The sequence below is a fragment of the Channa argus genome, chromosome 11 (genome assembly GCF_033026475.1).
Source record: "Channa argus isolate prfri chromosome 11, Channa argus male v1.0, whole genome shotgun sequence".
NCBI lineage: Eukaryota > Metazoa > Chordata > Actinopteri > Anabantiformes > Channidae > Channa > Channa argus.
In genome coordinates this window covers 1535622-1552537 of record NC_090207.1, presented here as the reverse complement: position 1 = coordinate 1552537, position 16916 = coordinate 1535622, and the positions used below count along the sequence as shown (strand labels likewise).

General features: G+C 42.7%; 1 protein-coding gene across 1 annotated transcript; it reads right to left on the bottom strand.

Annotated features, from left to right (window-relative positions):
- Positions 1-11927: 11927 nt before the first annotated feature.
- On the bottom strand, positions 11928-15570 carry LOC137136820 (uncharacterized). The gene is made up of 3 exons (XM_067522547.1): positions 15446-15570; positions 13282-14191; positions 11928-12608 (listed from the first exon to the last, which is right to left on the bottom strand). The coding sequence occupies exons 2-3, from the start codon at positions 14058-14060 to the stop codon at positions 12359-12361; spliced, it is 1029 nt and encodes a 342-aa protein (XP_067378648.1). The 5' UTR covers positions 14061-14191; positions 15446-15570; the 3' UTR covers positions 11928-12358.
- Positions 15571-16916: the final 1346 nt, after the last annotated feature.

Below are 16916 nucleotides of genomic sequence, written 5' to 3'. Positions count from 1 at the left end.
GGCTCCTGTTTCAGCCTTCGTGCTCACTGTTACTGCTCACCGCTAGTCTCTGTGTTAAATAGAGAATAATTTGTCTTCACACTAGATTCTTAGTGTCAGCAGAAATACATGGATAACTGTGCTCCAAGCACTTGGTATGAAGCACATTTTAGATGCAACTACATATGAAATTGTTGGCTCCTGCTCCTTCAGGTACCACACTGGAGGAGCAGGAGGAGAAGAAGGAGCACCTGATGGAGCAGATCCAGCAGCTACCAAGCATGGAGTCTCTGGAGAAGCAGTTTCTCCATCAGCAGGAAGAGTATGAAGCTGCTGCCCAGAGCCTGATGACCGAAGCAGGGCTGGAGAAAGCAAAGTAACTTCTGTTGGTCCTACTCGTGTTTTCAAAGATCAGCAAACTGTAGATATTCCACCTCAGCATTTTCTTCTCCCTTAACATCAGGATACTTGAGATGCAGAACGAAGAGAAAAAGTGTGTTGAGGTGAAGATCTCTGAGATGCTTCATGAGGTGAGAACTAAGATCAGCGAGGAGACAGAGAAGATCCAGAATCTGACGGAGGAGACATTGGAACTGTTGAAGCAGAAAGAATTGCTCCAAGACAGAGAGAGTGCGATGTGCCTTGAGGAGGATGAGCTGAGGGACAAACTCCACAGAGTTCAGTTGGAGATGTTCACCAATGAGAAGGTAAGAGGAGTGAGAGAGAGGGACATAGCTGTGATTAAGTGAGCATCTGGATTTGAACCTCTTACTCTGCAGCCAAATGCTCTACCAGTGAGCTAGACCCCCACTCTGTGGTCTACCTGCTGTAGGTCACTGTATTACTTCATCACAGTACTTAAGGTTCAAGTGTCTCTACAGTTCTTCTCAGTTGCTTAGATGCATTTAATGAAACTTGATTCCACTTGATCTTGATTATCGCCTCCTCACCACAGCAGACGTTTACTCTTCACCCAGTTTTAACGTCCTTATTCAAAACGTGAAGCGCACATGTCATTCAGGGACAGAAAGCGTTGTCATTGTAACCGTGTCATACGGAAGGAAAGCACCCAGCTTTTTCAGAGGTATGTACGTAAAAAATGAGCAACACAACCTCTTTTACCACATCTTCCTGTTTTTTCCCATTTCCTCAGGAGATGGAGCAGCTGAAAAACAAGTACCAGTCGCTGGTGGACAATGTAAAGAACTGTAGAATCCAGCACGAGTGTGTGCTGGCTGAGGAAGATGCTCTCAGGTTGACTTTTTGTCTCTTGTCAGTTCCAGTGTTCATTTGTTATGTGTGGTTATGTGTTAGAACAGACATTAATAATCCGACAGCTAATGACACATTATGCTGCATGAAAGAGCATAACTTCCATTAAGGGGCATCTGGATTGGAACTGCTGAGCTTTACCCCTTAATGGCTTTGACTTTATGACGGCTTCTGTCTGTGTGTGTTCTCAGACTGTGCCTGGCCTCCATGTCAGAGAAGTGTTACGCAAAAACTGTCGAAGCAGATCATGTTCGGTCTGAGCTTAGGGAGGAGAGCGGCAGGAGGAAGAAGCTGGAGAGCAGCGTGAAGAAGGCAGCCGCCACTCTCAGACACATCCTCATGGTAACAGGAGCAGGCTTTAGACACGCAGGGCTCCGTGATTTTATAAAATCAGAAATACCAGAATATTTTTGAGCTGTATGCCAGAGAGGAACGATGACTCATTGGTAACTGGTTCTGCTTTTTGCTTGTTTTAGTCCAGAGTCAGCAAACACCCCGTTTACCTTCTGCTGCTTAAGTAAGCACTGGTACGAGAAATGTTCACGTCCTCAAAGATTTAAAAACAATCCAAAAACCTTAACTACAATATTTAAACATCCTAAATACAGAAATAAAAAGGTTTCACCCCGAATATTAGTTATTAGGAGCTGGTCTCTGTGGGAATTCTCAGTTATCACAACGGAGCCTGTTTGGTGGCACCTGAACTTAATGTCGACTCATTCAAGCGCTGACATTCTCCGTCCTCTGCAGGGCCCAGAGAAGCTGCCGGTCAAAAAGATGCAGAAGCTGCTGGAGACTCTGGAGATCAGCGTCCCCCAGGCAACAGTCTCTGAGACCAGCAGTCAGGAACAAGACCCGCTGACTTCTGTGCCCAAAGCTGAAAGGCACTGGATTCACTTTCCTCTTGATTATGTTTGTTAGTTTTACCGAGTCGTGACTCCTGTTCCCCAGAACATGCTGCCTCTCTGCAGACTGATCACCTTTAAGTGAAATGGTTTTCTTGTTTTTACTGTGATTTATGTAGCTGTAACTTAAACTGTGACCTTTAGCTGAGCTTCAGTAAAGTATCCTTGTACCAACTGAGCCCAGTGACAAACCCGACACAAAGAACCATAACAGTCTGCTCCTTTTTTCATCGTCCTCTGTGTCCCCCACAGAGCAGAGTCCCAGGACTTCGCCACAGACCCGTTGTTCCTCATGGCGCGTTATATTCCAGGAGACCTCGGCCTCATATCTCGATGCAGAAGATAACACAAAGCAGCTTTTTTTCGGAGGCCTCTCAACAGGTTTGTCGGAGCATAGACTTTGTGCAGGAGCAGTTTTCCCACCGTATTATTGTCTTATCACTCATTGTCTTCACAAACTGATATTAGACTCATAAATTCCACAGGATTTTACTGGAGTCCGAAAAGCGTCCAGACTATAAATTTCATGTAATAAACATTTGTTTCTTGTGTTACTGTGTCGGTCTCTCAGGTTGACACCCAGCAGGAAGATGCAGAGGCACGAGCCCCCGTCTCTGTAGACGTCTGAACCAAATTCAGTCAACAGTAAGAAATGGATGATTTCCATCACTGTCTTCTTCACAATAAAAACTAGAGTTGCTTTAATCTTGCTTGTGTTTAAAGTCAATTAGTGATTTGAACATTGTGAATTCTCTGCAGGTTGCAGATCTATATAATAATGGAAAATAGTGATAAAATCCATTTCACATTCACAGAGTCCAAACTGAAATGTGTTTTGTCTGACCAAGGCTTTAAAACCAGGAGCATTTCGATGTGTAAACAAAGACCCTGGAACCTGAGAGTTTTTAGCATGTTTGCTCGATAAAGGACAGCAGTGGTGTATTTGTCCCACTGTCATGCTGTGTGATGTAAAACACATTGGATTGTGTGAGAAAATCCCCAGGTGACTCTAAACAGACGGTCAGTGCAGTGTGACTGGACTAAACTGGAAATCACAACACATGGTCAACTGCAGTGTGTGTGTGTGTGTGTGTTTTGTGCTGATAAAACACAGTCCAGCTGCAGCCAAATATCAATGAGTGAATGTGTAGATTCTGTTGAAAGAGGAAGTTGGAGCGAGCCTGGAATGTCCAGCTGATACAGCTAGACGTGGATGTACACACACACACACAGACTCAGGAAGCTGTGAGACATTTGACAACTTTTATTAAAGTCCACGACACATATGACATCCAACAAAATGAAATCAGTTTCCAACGAGCTGTGGCTCATCAGTGGTTTTCCTGCAGGAAGTCCTTTTGTTTTCAGCAGCTGCTCAAACAGTTTATCTGAGAAACTGAGATTATTATCATTATCATCGTCACGTTTACTTGTCATCACTTAGCAATTTCAAGTCAATATCAATCGAAATGATGTCATCGTGACCAGCCAACTGCTAGTAAGAAAACCATTGAGGATTTCACCATCACAGCAGGTGTCCTGAGCCTTTTGGCCTTTTTCTTCCTCCTAGTCGTGGTTTGGTTTTTGGTGGCCGCTTGCGAACATGTTAGAACAACCTGACAAAGTGATAATAAGTCAGATGTATGTCACAGTCAGAGTCTTCTGGAGTTCATCTGCTCTCTAGTGGTCCAACACATTAGTGTAGAATTGAAGCCAGCTATGTTTTAGTATCAGGTTGACACACACAGCGTTTGACGGTTTTCTTTTATTCTTTTTTGCTCTCAGTGTTCTTACAAAGCTGTGAGTCGCTGTTTGTACACAGTAGTTAGACATGGAGATGGAGCTACAAGTCAACATGTTCACGGGTTACTAGGTTATTCAGGGAACTTAAATAACTTTTATACCCACTGTTCAAATTTACTTCTAAAAATGCATTTACAAATGTTGTGATACGTGAACCACATGAGAAGGTTTACATGATGAATGAACTGTTAAAGTAAAGATGTATTTGTGAATCTACAGCATAATGTTAGTGAAGTCTACATTTCCAAGAGTCTTTTGCTCGATCCAATGATGCTGAGATGTCGAAGAATTAGTTCAGGATCTAATTATACTGTGTGTGCTTGGAAATAATTAGAGAGAATGCAGACTTGGCGTGAAGTTAACGAGAGCAGTTGTCTCCTCTGTGGACCTCTGATCAGTGGCATCAGACTGACCGTCCACCAACTGTTCCTCGCAGCCTACGTGCCCCCACAGAGAATGGCATGCTGGGAAACTGGCAAAGCATCATGAGACTCTGTTGATGTTCCCTCCTGCTTTGACAACAATAGGCTTTCTATCACACAAATGTGTGTGTGTGTGTGTGTGTGTGTCCTGGACTGATGAATGAGAGTGTTCTGAATGAGGTCAGTGAAGTAAAGAAACCGTCCTCTGTTCTCTCTGTCTCTGTCCCCTACGGACAGAAAACAACCATCTCTGTGGCTTCAGACTGCAGCAGTATCACCTAAACAGAGTTACTGTAACATATTAAAACTCAGCACAGAATCCATAAATTTTCAAGTTTTTTTAGAATTAAAAAATAGTGCAATTTTTAAATACGGAGAAAAAGTTTGGAAGTTGCAGGTAACGAGCCAGAACATCCCACACACGCACTTATTTGACCTTCATCAGATGAAATTGAGTTTGAACTGAAGAAGTAATTAACAATGTGTGGGAGTTCACTGTTCATTCAAAGTCAAAAGGTCGAGTCCTTGTTACTGTATGTGCTCTGCTGAACAACAACAAGCTCTGCCATTTACACACACACACACACACACACACACACACACACACACACACACACCTGCATTTCATTCTCTCTGTCTGTCTCATTACACAACCTGATTGCAGAGACGAGGCAGCTGAGACAAAGCTGTGCTCAGTAACAAAGTGTGTCACAGACTCTACGTGGGCTGTTGTCTTGTTCTTCTGTGGACCAGTTTGAGATGTCGGGGTCAAATGCTGCATCAGTTATTTTCCATCAGGCCTCACACACTCCAGTACAGAATAAAACGCTCAATAATGTCCCATGCGCTGATATCACGTCTAAACTTGGCCTCTCAATTCAATGACGCCAAATGCAGCTTGTCCACTTAGTCTAGAATAACACAAAGAAGTGTTTCCTGATCTGACAGCTCTGTCAGAAGAAACACGTTAATCTGTGACTTAAAATCACTGCAGTTGCACGAGTTGTGTTTTCCGGTTTAGTGCAGTAACACAGCACTGTCAACACAGCTGTGAGTTTCACATCACAGAGGGACAAATAAATCACTGCTGTACTGTAGAAGTATGATTCAGTTTGGGCACAATAAAGTAAAATATTGGGAGTTTTTTAACCTCTTGGTAAGATTTGGTGGATCCTCATCAAACTGAGTACAATTAAGAGAAATATGTCTTTCACCCATTCACCCTCATAATGCCACACACCTGACTTCCCTTGACTCCAGACTGATTTGTCACTAGAGCAGTGGGCTTCCGTATTTTTCCTTGAGAGACACACACACAGTCAGCAGGAAAGAGACAAACTACAATCTTTCCTCAACCTTAGCAGGTTTGTGTTTGTGCCTAAACCTAACATTTTTATTCTCTTCCCCTCTGCATTGTCCTTATGTCAAGTTTTGCACTTCTGCTCTGACTCTTCATCTCCCTTACTTCAACTTTTAGGGTTTGAAACTGTTCTTTAACAAAAGTGGATTAGTGAAGCCAGTATGTTGAGGATCATCCTCTACCACGTCGACTGGATTGATTAAAGTTATATCAGACTGCAGGGATGCTGCAATGACCTCCGCTGCTCCTCTGCTACACATCTGTCATGTTTGGGTTGATGTGGCAGGTGTGGTCTGTTGCATAGCTGAGGGTGGGGACGGGGCATGTAGCAGCTGATTGCCAGCGGGGCAACAGAGTGTTTAACCTGGGTGTAGTCAGTCTTTGAGAACGGAGGACAGATCTAGTCACGATTTGACAACTAAAAATGGGTGGGATTCAGCGGTGGCTCACATGGTTGGTCTCCATGGAAACAGGCTTGTTTATCACTGTGTTAAGGTGTGTCCACCGCTATCATACACAAAGCCACCTATTAACACACCCACACCCACACTGTGTCTTAAAGGCCGTGCGGATATCAAAGCAGAGTCAGCGTGAGCCAACAATGTCACCTCTCTGAGATCTGATAAGACAACATTGTTTCAGTGTTTCCAATCTTTTACTTTTTCAAGGTTATTTCTGATAACACATTTGAACATTTGATTCCCTGTTGTTATAAGATGAGGATGCTGCAGGACCTTCACATCTCTCCCGATGTGCCGCTCAGGGTTCGGCTGATCAGCTTTACATCTGTCCACAGTCACACGGCAGCTCACAACCAAACAAAGTCACCTGAAAGTTATGAAGCCAACTGGACTAAACACTATAGCAAGAAAACCTAATCAGAACATGTAAAAAGCTACAGTATGTGAAGGATTAGGAAACTGTCTGTGAACCATCAGTAATACCCCAATATCTGCTTATACAGTTTCATAGATCTATGATCAGACATTACAATCACACCTAATTAAATCAAATCATAAACAGAGGGTTTTAAAGAATCTGCAGAGGCAAGTGTTTTAAAGGATTTATGTAAAAATGTCTTTTAAATGGAATGATGAAGGGTGGTCGTGCAGGCTGCCACATTTATGAGAAACACACTGGAATGTTCTTTTGCCGTGCTAGAAGCACGACTTAAACCTCAGCGACCTGATGCACTGTTGAAAGGGTTCGTACCCAGTATGTGTCAGAATGACTTTGATAACCTCTGACCTTCCCTCCTGCTGGTTGCATTTGAAGTTTCTGTTGCATTAATCAATTCCCGTTCATGTTTCTCACAGGGAGAATTGTAGAAAATTCTGGTCCAACTTTTCCACTAGTATCAGCATCACATCAACATTTTATTGTTTTAATAATTTAGTTTATGACCAAAGACCAAAGCTTCAGCCCACACTGGTGATTCAATGAAACTCCACATCATCCTGGTTTATTTTTCTAATTATCAGAAAATTTTAAAGAAGAAAACTCCAGCTAAGCAACTCAACCACTGAGGAAAAACTTTATTACTCATAAACATAACCTCTGTGTAAACAAGGCCTTTATTGAACTGTTTCCCAGTTTCTGTTGTGCTAAAACTGTTTATTATTTGTTATTTAACAGGAAATTAATTTGTCCAGCATTTTTGTGCAGAGAATCTTTTCCAACCAGGTCGTTCCCACAGAGAAGGTCTGGTCACTTTTTTTTTACATCCTGTTTCTGTCCATGTTGTGTCTACGATCTGTACCGTGCTGGATATTTCCTAATGTGTTCCTACATCTTCCACAAACAGCATTATGGCTCAACAAATCTCATGTCATTGGATATAGCAGATTATTGTGGTCCTTTTTTAGAACTGTGTCTCCAACATCTTCTACTGTACACGCATACACCTCACTTCATTTCTTGATGCTGCAGCTCCACCTGCTGGGTGGATGAAGGTGCAACAATGAAGGGAATTCAGGAGGAATCATGTCATCAGTACAATGACCTCACACACACCAGCATGATGTCAACACACTAGTATTTCAGGAGCGTCGGTCACTATTCGTTTACAGCGGATGTCACACCTTGTATAGAATATAATGTATGAATTGTAAAGCCCTGTGAGGACAATCCGATTTTGGTTTATGTAAAGCAGGGGTCTCACACTGCCACCAATTGTGGCCCGGAGTACGATATGAAAGTTTAATGTTTTATATAAATGGCACTTTACCGCGTTGTGTGCGGAAGCTGGAGCTGAACGAACTCACCAATCACAGTGGAGTATCTGGCTCCGGGGGCGGGGCCAGCGGTCCAGTCTTGACGCAAGCAGAGAAACATTGCACAACTATGGAGGCGCCAGTGTAACATCACATAGCCGTCATAGAATTACTACTTGTTACTGTTTGTGAAATAAACATGTTTGACCTCGAGCTGGACGAAGTCAATGTTACCGACCAACACCGATGTTCCGTTGACGATGTCACCGAGGGGAGTGAACCTCCGATGGGGCCACTCAACCAGTTCCCGTTCGCCGTCCAGCTGCGGAGTCAGGCTGGAGCCTCATCGGGTTCTTACCCGCCTGTTATATAGTTAAAGGAACATCGGTGTTGGCTACGACTCACCGCTGAATCTATGTGGTTATTATATAAAGTAAAAACCAGTAAATAACGCGTCCGTGGCTTCATCCTATTGTTTTATATTATAAATAAATAATGGTTCCCACTGTCCCAGCTGATAATCAACAGCCGGTAGCCGTCGCCTTTTTTCCCCTGATATATTCTACCATCTACAAATGTTAAGATGTTCATGTCATCATGAAAGACATGACCCCTTCTTTAATGTGCAAGATCCTCCTCCTGTGCTTCAAATGGAGCTGAATGACCTGCAGTGCAACTCTGACCTCAAAGCCAAGTTCAGGGAGGTGAGTGGAAAAGCAGACAAGCTTTTGAGAGAACTGACCCCCAGCTCCCCTGAGCCTGTGACTTTTTGGGAGCACATATTTGTGCAGAAAGTTTTTCTATAACGTCAATAAGTCCAAGTACAGGTCCAGACTTACTGACGATCATCTTCAAGCCATACTGAGGGTCTCAACTGCTTCTTCCCTCAAGCCAAATGTGACCTTGAGCATCCTAAGATACACAATCAAAATTAAATACACAAGCCAGGCACAGAGGCTTCAATAAAGAGGCCACAACAGTCGGTGTGGGTTAACTGCCATAACGGCTATTTAATAAAAACAAAACAATATCAAAATCCTAAAATTAAATGGAAAAGAATAAGACAAAATCATACTACGGCCGGGAGACGAGCCACCCACTGGCAGGGGGCTGTGAGTATCCTAAATGTGAAGTAACCACACAACAAGCCGAAACCATATTAAATAAAAAGACAACAAGCCATGCAAACACAGGACATGCAATATAATGGTGAGTGAACTCCCAATATACCAGCCATACCCAGAGGCGGAGGACCCACCCCACCGTAGTACTAGAAACAAAAGAAAAGTCAAAACTCAACCAAATCCAAAACCAACATAACAAATTGAAACCACAACATACAACATTACTAAAATAAACGGCAGTCAGTGCAATGCCTGCAACCAAACAAAGCACTGTTACAAAATGTGTAAGGAAACAAACATACATTTTATATTTTTATATAAACACCATACACCAGGTGATAAGACTGCTCCACTTGTTAACCTATAAAAGTTATGGCAGACCCACTTAAATTATAAAACAATACCTCAGGGCATTTAAGTACCTGCTTCCACTAGATACATCAAAATACAAAACACAAATATAAATGTAACTTACTAAAACCATGAGCAGAAACATCTCAACAGTCACAGCAGAATGAGCAGCAGCCAACTTCCCACACCTGCTTCACATTTCTCTCTTAGTCAGTTTGCCGTTTCTCTCATTGGCTGCTGTTCCTCTATTGCCACCACCCCTACCTGAGTCCTAGTGTCTACCTGTCACACAAATGTGGGTCAGCTATGTGAGAGGAAGCGCTGCCAGAGACCTGGCAGCAAGAAGTAGGCAAGAGAAGCCACGTTCGGAAGAACCGTTCATGTTCAGAAAACCTCATTAAAGTTAAAGAATTGTTAGCAATGTTTGAGAAGATTAGATTTTTTATTTATTTTATTTTTTTAATCAAAGCTGTTTTTTATGGAATACCTGATGCAGCCCAGCCTCACCCAGACTCTGCCTCCTGTGGCCCCCAGGGAATTTGAGTTCGAGACCCCTGAGCTAAAGTTTTAACCACTGGTTGGTTCTGTACCTGCAGAGGGAGACGTTGCATCAAGTATATTCCGTTAGTATGAAGGCAAATTCTAAAAACGCGCTGCTAAAAACCACATGAGAAATTGATTAAAGTTAAAATAACTAAATTTGTGGATGCCTGATGTTTCTGCCAAGTATCTGTGTTGATCCAGTCACCATCAGGTTGCAAACCATTAAAACTGGTCTTCAAAAACTCTGCTTTACACAGAGTTTAAAAACCCACGTTTGTTCTCACTGGTTTTTAGAGATGTTCTTTCAAATCAGCCCCTAACCACATATTTGATCCTAATGACAAATAAATGTTTCTTAAAATAAATGTGGGATCAAAATGGGCATTTTTCAATGGAAATTCTTTTGCTGTTAGGATAAATTGTGTAGCTTAGCAATTTTAGAGGAACTGACACGACAATGCTCAACTTTTAAAAATAAATCTCATCTGGCAAATTTGACCTATATTTATTCAACACAGCTAAAATGGCTTGAAAACAAACAGAATGGCACAAAATGTCCAGAGGATTTCTTAACATTTTATATTAAAAACCACCAGAAGTTTCAGAAATTAAATTATATTCAACTCAACTTAAAAAAAAAAAAAAAAAAAAAAAAAAAAAAAAACCCACACATGATCATTACAATTCAAAATAATTTTATTTAAGTTGACCATGAAGCAACATGGTGGAAGTGCAAGCTTTGCTAAAACCATTAAATACATAAAATGTTTTATTTTTGTTTGCACAGTAAAACAGGTCAGAGCCTTAAAACAACAGTACATTTAAAAACAAAAAAAACTTAATCCTGACAGTACTGAAATAGAAGTCTTTGCAATAATAAATATTTCCTTTTCAAATAGTCATTTTGATGAACATATACAAATGACTTTAAAATGTTCATCTTCCATGGAAGTTTTGGGACATTCAGTGAGACGTTTCTGATTTCAGGTGACCGTAAGCTTGATTTGCAAGTCAAAGTGCTTCCAAAACATTTTTGCTCGTTGTTAGTTCTGTTATTGGATCTGAGCACAAGTGGGAATTTTCCCATTTTCTGATACAAATCTGTCACTGATCTCCTGGCTGGTCAGTGACAACATGATCCAGTTACATACTGAACAGGACTCGGCTGCCAGTGCAGCACATTGAGAGCATATTGTAGTTGCCACAGACAAGCGGAAAGGCTGATGCTCTTTAGACCACTATGAACAAAATCCTACATTTTGGGCAGTTTTAATTAAGGCTCACTTCACTAGAACTATACATGCTGCTCTACTTTGTTTTTCCACATACAATGGAAGTCTGAGATTCCTGCCTCCACACCAGCACAATAAAAGGATAAGGAATTTATTCTGTCGTGTAAATAAAAATATTACACATACTAGAGAGTTGAGAACTAGTTATGGACAGACACTGATGTTTTCACTGACCTCAGACACATCTGAAAACCTGGATAAACAAAACCATCGTTATGGAGAGAAGGTGGACAATGTCCTTTTGATTTGGCTGAACTGATCCTCTCCAGCTGTACTGCAGCCAGATCAGTTACACATCGAAGCCTCGGTCATGTATCAGTATTTCAGTGATCTCTGCATCAGACAAACTGTGGCTCAGCCCATTTGCATGATCCCCATTCCGAGCATTTGGTTAGAAGCGAGTGCGGAACTGCTGTTCCAACAAGAGGAAAATGACTCCAGTGTAAACAACAGAGTCTAACATGCATCATTTGGTCTGGAGAATTCTGTCTTTAAAGTGCAAAATCAAATAGAATCAAATGTTCCATGTTAGATTTTCATCTCAGACTTTGACCTCTTATTCTAAACTGTTTGATACTTACACGGCATCACCCTCGCTACCATTTCAATGACTCAGCTCAGCCATCTGAGCCCCCCCCCCCCCCCCTCCCTCACTCCCTCCCCTTCAAGTGAGTTTGAGGTCCTGAGTCCTGTTTCCCCCACCTCTTATGTACTGACAGCTTTGTGATTATTTACAGCTTTTGGCACAGGTGAAAGTTGTGCAGCAGATTTAAGGTCACTGCTCCTCAGTTTCCTCGATTCAACTCCCCTCAGCCATAACATGAATGTCAGTCGGTGGCTTAGAAGGGAAGGTCTGTTTTCAGGCATCTGGGTGGTTTATTTGAGTCGTTTGCCACAAGATGAAGCAGATTAAAGTGCCCTGCTCCTCAGCTTGTAAGTTGGTGTTCAGGTCAGATCTTTGGATGCCAATGAATTTAAAGTGGCTTTTTAATTGCACTGGATGAGTTTCATCTTCTAGCAGAGGTAGCGAAACACTTGGTGCTATTAGACAAATTCCCTGTGTACCAAGGACACAAGACGTGCTGTGATGTCACTCACTTATTTTTGAAGGTGATGAAGACGATGATGCCCATCAGTAGCACCATCATCAGCACCACGGACGTCAGGAGGAAGGCTCGGCAAGCCGGCCTGCCCGTCAGTCTGAACAAAGCTCCACCCACTCCGCTCGCCTCGCCCTGACGAGGCCTGTGGGCCGGACTGGGAAGCCCCACATCCAGAGAGCGGTTCATTGACCTCAGAGACATAAACGACCTCTGACCCCACCGCTGTTGATTTTCAGATGGCCTGAATGCGAAAAACACATTTGTTGAAGTGTTAGAGAAACTTCCTGCATCACAGGAAGAAACATAACATTCTCTTTATCGAGGCTTCTCACTAAATGCACGTTAACAAGCACCGATACACTTATGGCACCTGGTCAGTCAATGATAGTTTTTTTCCAGAGAAATCTTTAGCATGAAACCAAGTCTGCAGCAATAAATTACTTCGCCTTAATATTTATTCCTATGTGGCATTTGTGAAGGCTGTAGTTTAGCACTTGGTTGATCTTGTAGACAACACAAGATTTTAAAAAAAAAAATTTTTTTTTTTTTATGCTGGGCTGCTCCTTACATTTAGGTATGAGAACACCTCACTTCAGTGCAGAAACCCCACAGCCTACAGAGCTCCATCTCCAAGCCTCTCTCACCTCTGATCATAACTCTACTGTGAAAAAGACTCAAAAACGACATTTGTGGAAGAGCAGCAAGGAAACTGCCACGCTGACACAGAAGCACACGAAGGCTTGTGTTTGTGTTTGTGTTTGTGTGACTTGCCATAAGACTGTAAGATGCAGCCAAATTAAAATACTTTAACGGGCATAACGCACAAGATTCAACCTCTAAAATAGTGTGAACCATTTAAAAGTTCAAAAACCATATTAATCCCTACTCCTCAAATGTTACCGTAGATTCCTGACCTTTTGACCTCCAGCTTCCCTTTGTTGCGGATGAAGCGGATGCTGTAGACCCTCTGCATGGCAGCAGGCAGGTACGACAATACAGTTGAGTCCGTGGTGAGTTTGGGCAGGCCGAGGTTGGGCAGGGGTGTAAGGCCGCGGCACAGCGGGCACAGAATGGTGCTGGGCTCGGCCGACTTGACGTTGATGCGGGCCAGGCACTCCAGGCAGAAGGTGTGCTTGCAGTGAAGCATCTTGGGACAGCGGAATATATTGTTGAACTGGCTGAAACAGATTGAGCACTCCAGGTCTGGACAGGATTCCTCAGAGCACTGAGATGTGATAGGAGGAGGGAGAGAGTCTGAGGGGTAAGGGGGTGGGATAATGACGGAGACTTGGAAGGACGGAGTGGCGTCGACGGCAGGGTATGGGTTTGGTGTGGAAGCAGGAACTGGAGGTGGAGACAGGGACAGAGGTGAGACTGGAGCTAGATTGGTCTGAGTCCCAGATCTAAGATTAAAACCAAAGTCTGATGCTGGAAGGGGTAAAGTGGAGCGTTCCAAGACTGGCGGTGGGACCAGGTTCTGATCTCCATCTTTGTTTGAGGTGGCCTCACAGGGAGAAGAGTTTAAAACAGAACTTTGACCTGTCTGGATAACTGGAGGAGAGGGTAAACTGGACAAGTTTGGATTATTGGAATTGTCACAAGGGCCAGGAACAGAAAACAGAGCTGGACCTGGTTCAGATCCACGAGGTGCAACGTCACGTGGGTTCAGGCTTGTATTTCCATAGGGGTTCATCTTGGATGGAGGAGGATGGAGAGAAAAGAATGATGACAGGAAGTGTCAGTGAAGGGCTAACACACGCCAAGGGGGGAGGATGATCCTGGTTCAGCCTCAGTCTTCAGACTGAAGACTTCCTCCTCAAAACTCTACAGGAGAAGGAAAAAAAATACAGCATCAGTACACAGCAAGCCAACACGGTTCTGTCTGCTTATACGCTGGGATCAGCTGTGACTCAGCGGATACACTGGGTCCTGCCCGATCAGTGGTTCAGTCCTCTAACTCCTCTAGTCCACATGTTGAGGTGTCCTTTGACAAGACACCAAACCACTTACTGTCCAGTAAGTCACTCTGGAAAGAAAGAAAGACCCTTCTTTCAATTTTCACCGTTTGGTCAAAGCCCAGTTAACTTTTTGTGCTGCATCATACACATTACAGGAAACAGTTCTTGCATCTTTGCATGAACCGGTTGTTACTTCTGCTTCAACAGGTGGAGGATTTGTACGACTGGACCACAGATTAAAAGTTTCCAGCAGTAAACACAAACAGCCCTAAAATGTTGCATCAGCTAACCAAACATTAACCGGAATGATTTTCATAGCAATTAATGAGCCAAACAATTTCTCTGTTCGTTTTCTAAATATGTCAAACTACTGCCAACTTCTTTTACCAATTCATAACTTGAGCATTAGAGAGTACATGGACATTACTCTGCATTTTCAATACCCATGTTTACAGCTGTATGGTAGCAGTTGTCTTAAATATGTTCAGTTCTTCAAACACTGTTAACACAGTGCAGAAATCACATTCTGCCATCGCACGTGGCTGCAATTAGGGGTTTCCACATACATTTGGCTATGTACAGCATCTTCCAATTGGCTCCATCTAGAGTCTAGATTCTGGACTCTAGATCAGTTTGAGTCACTCAAAACTTATGGTTAGTGTTAGTTCTAAATTTCACTGCAGACTCAACAGATTGGGTTAGTGGAATTTGGTACATTTCATTTTGTGCATCTCTTCTCCCATCATTAGAAACTGAACATCAAAAACCAACAGCACACGCTATGTTGGAAGAAACACGTCAGACATGAAAAATAACTGACCTTAACTGCACATCTGTACAAAAAGTCAAATAGAGAAACTAACATGTTGTAGATAAAGCGTGAAAAAAAAACCCATTTTGCTTTTCTGTTCATTGAAAAACAAATCCGGCTTTTCAAAATGTTTAAGATGAGCAGGACTTAAATTCATTTTACACTCCAGACCCCACGGTTCTCTAAAAGGCACCAAACTCAGCAGGTAGAACTCACAAAAACATCTGGAGTATTTTCCTTCTGCAGTCACTGCAAACCTTAAAATATAAATTAATTTTTTTAAGTTCTTTAAAGACAAAAACAACCTACCTCCAGTGTTAGAAAGGACTGTAGTTCTTCATAACTCATTTTCTCTCTGGTGATCTGCAATCTCTCTGTAGAGGACACATCTCCTCTAGTTTGCATAAGTTTACGTAAAACTAGATGCTGCTCTGTGTCTCAGTGAACAACACTGTTACACAGCTGGACTCATGTTCCATGCTAGCCGGCGTCAGAGTTAAAATTTGCATTGTCCGTTTTATTCAAAAAGGCAAATAACATGCAAAACAAGCCGGGCTGCCGTTCTGACGCCGACAGACTTCAGCAGGAATCACCTCAGCTCCTCTGACATAAATGCAGCATCATTTTCCTCTGCAAGCTTAACCACCACACTCTTCTGGATTTTGGGCCTTTGATCTGAAATCTGTCCACTTGACTGACAGTTCCTGTCATGTTGTGTAGTTTTGCTGTGCAGTCAGAGGCACATTTCAGGATCACTGCAGCTGCCACCTGTGCATCACCGGGAGTTAAGCAACAAAGCTGAGATGATTCACTGATCAATTAGCTGAGGAACAAGAAGTGAAGGGGGAAACTGCTATGAACAAGAAACCTTGTTAGTTTTCCATTGTTTTCTAAGGGTTTTAAGAACATGTAAAAAAAAAGGACTAAATTACCATTTAGGACAATTGTAAATGGTTCAATACATAGAAGTGGTATTTTCTGTGATCAGAGGAATTAAAGGGGAACCCGATAAATTGTAGGCCATAAGAATAAAAAACCACTAAACATGCAAAAATACAATAGTTTCCAACATTAGGAAAATACCTTATAATTGATTTAAAAAAACAAAAAAACAAAAAAAAAAAACACAGCACCAGTGAACACGTTTGTGTGAAACAGCTTTACTCTTAACTCCGGTGTTAAGCGTCGCTTTGCTTGGAACCATCGATGCCGATTTTACCTTAAGACCTTCAAGCTTCGAAACAGTCTGATATAAAGCGTTTTATTGGCCATTTACCGTCGCACTCAAAGAGCAAACGTAAAACTATCAGACTTTCAAATGCAGTTTGGTTCGCGTGCACCAACCTCTGCACCACCACCGGGAAATGACGTCCTCCGTCGGGCCTCACGGCTCCATCATCAGGCAGCTTTCTCACACAGACTCTCCCGTAGTTCAGGTTCAAAACCCGACTGCTGTGTCTGTCTGTGGAGCTCGGCTTTGTGCCAGTTTGGCGGCAGCGGCCCATTTTGAACAGCTGAGTAAAAACGAGGAAACAGGTGAAACACGTGTCCCCGGTGGCAGGTGAGAGTTACACACCTGAACAAAGTGATGCTGATTAGGACAGAGAGACTCCGTTCACCGCCCTCACTGGACTATAAGCTGTGGGTTCAGTCAGTGAACAGACACCGTAACTTCAGGCTCACGGTAACGTTAATTTCACCTTTAGCTCAGCTAACGTTAGCTAATTAGCACCTGGTGCTAACAGGCCCACTAGGATCAAAGCGCCGCCTCGGTCCTAAA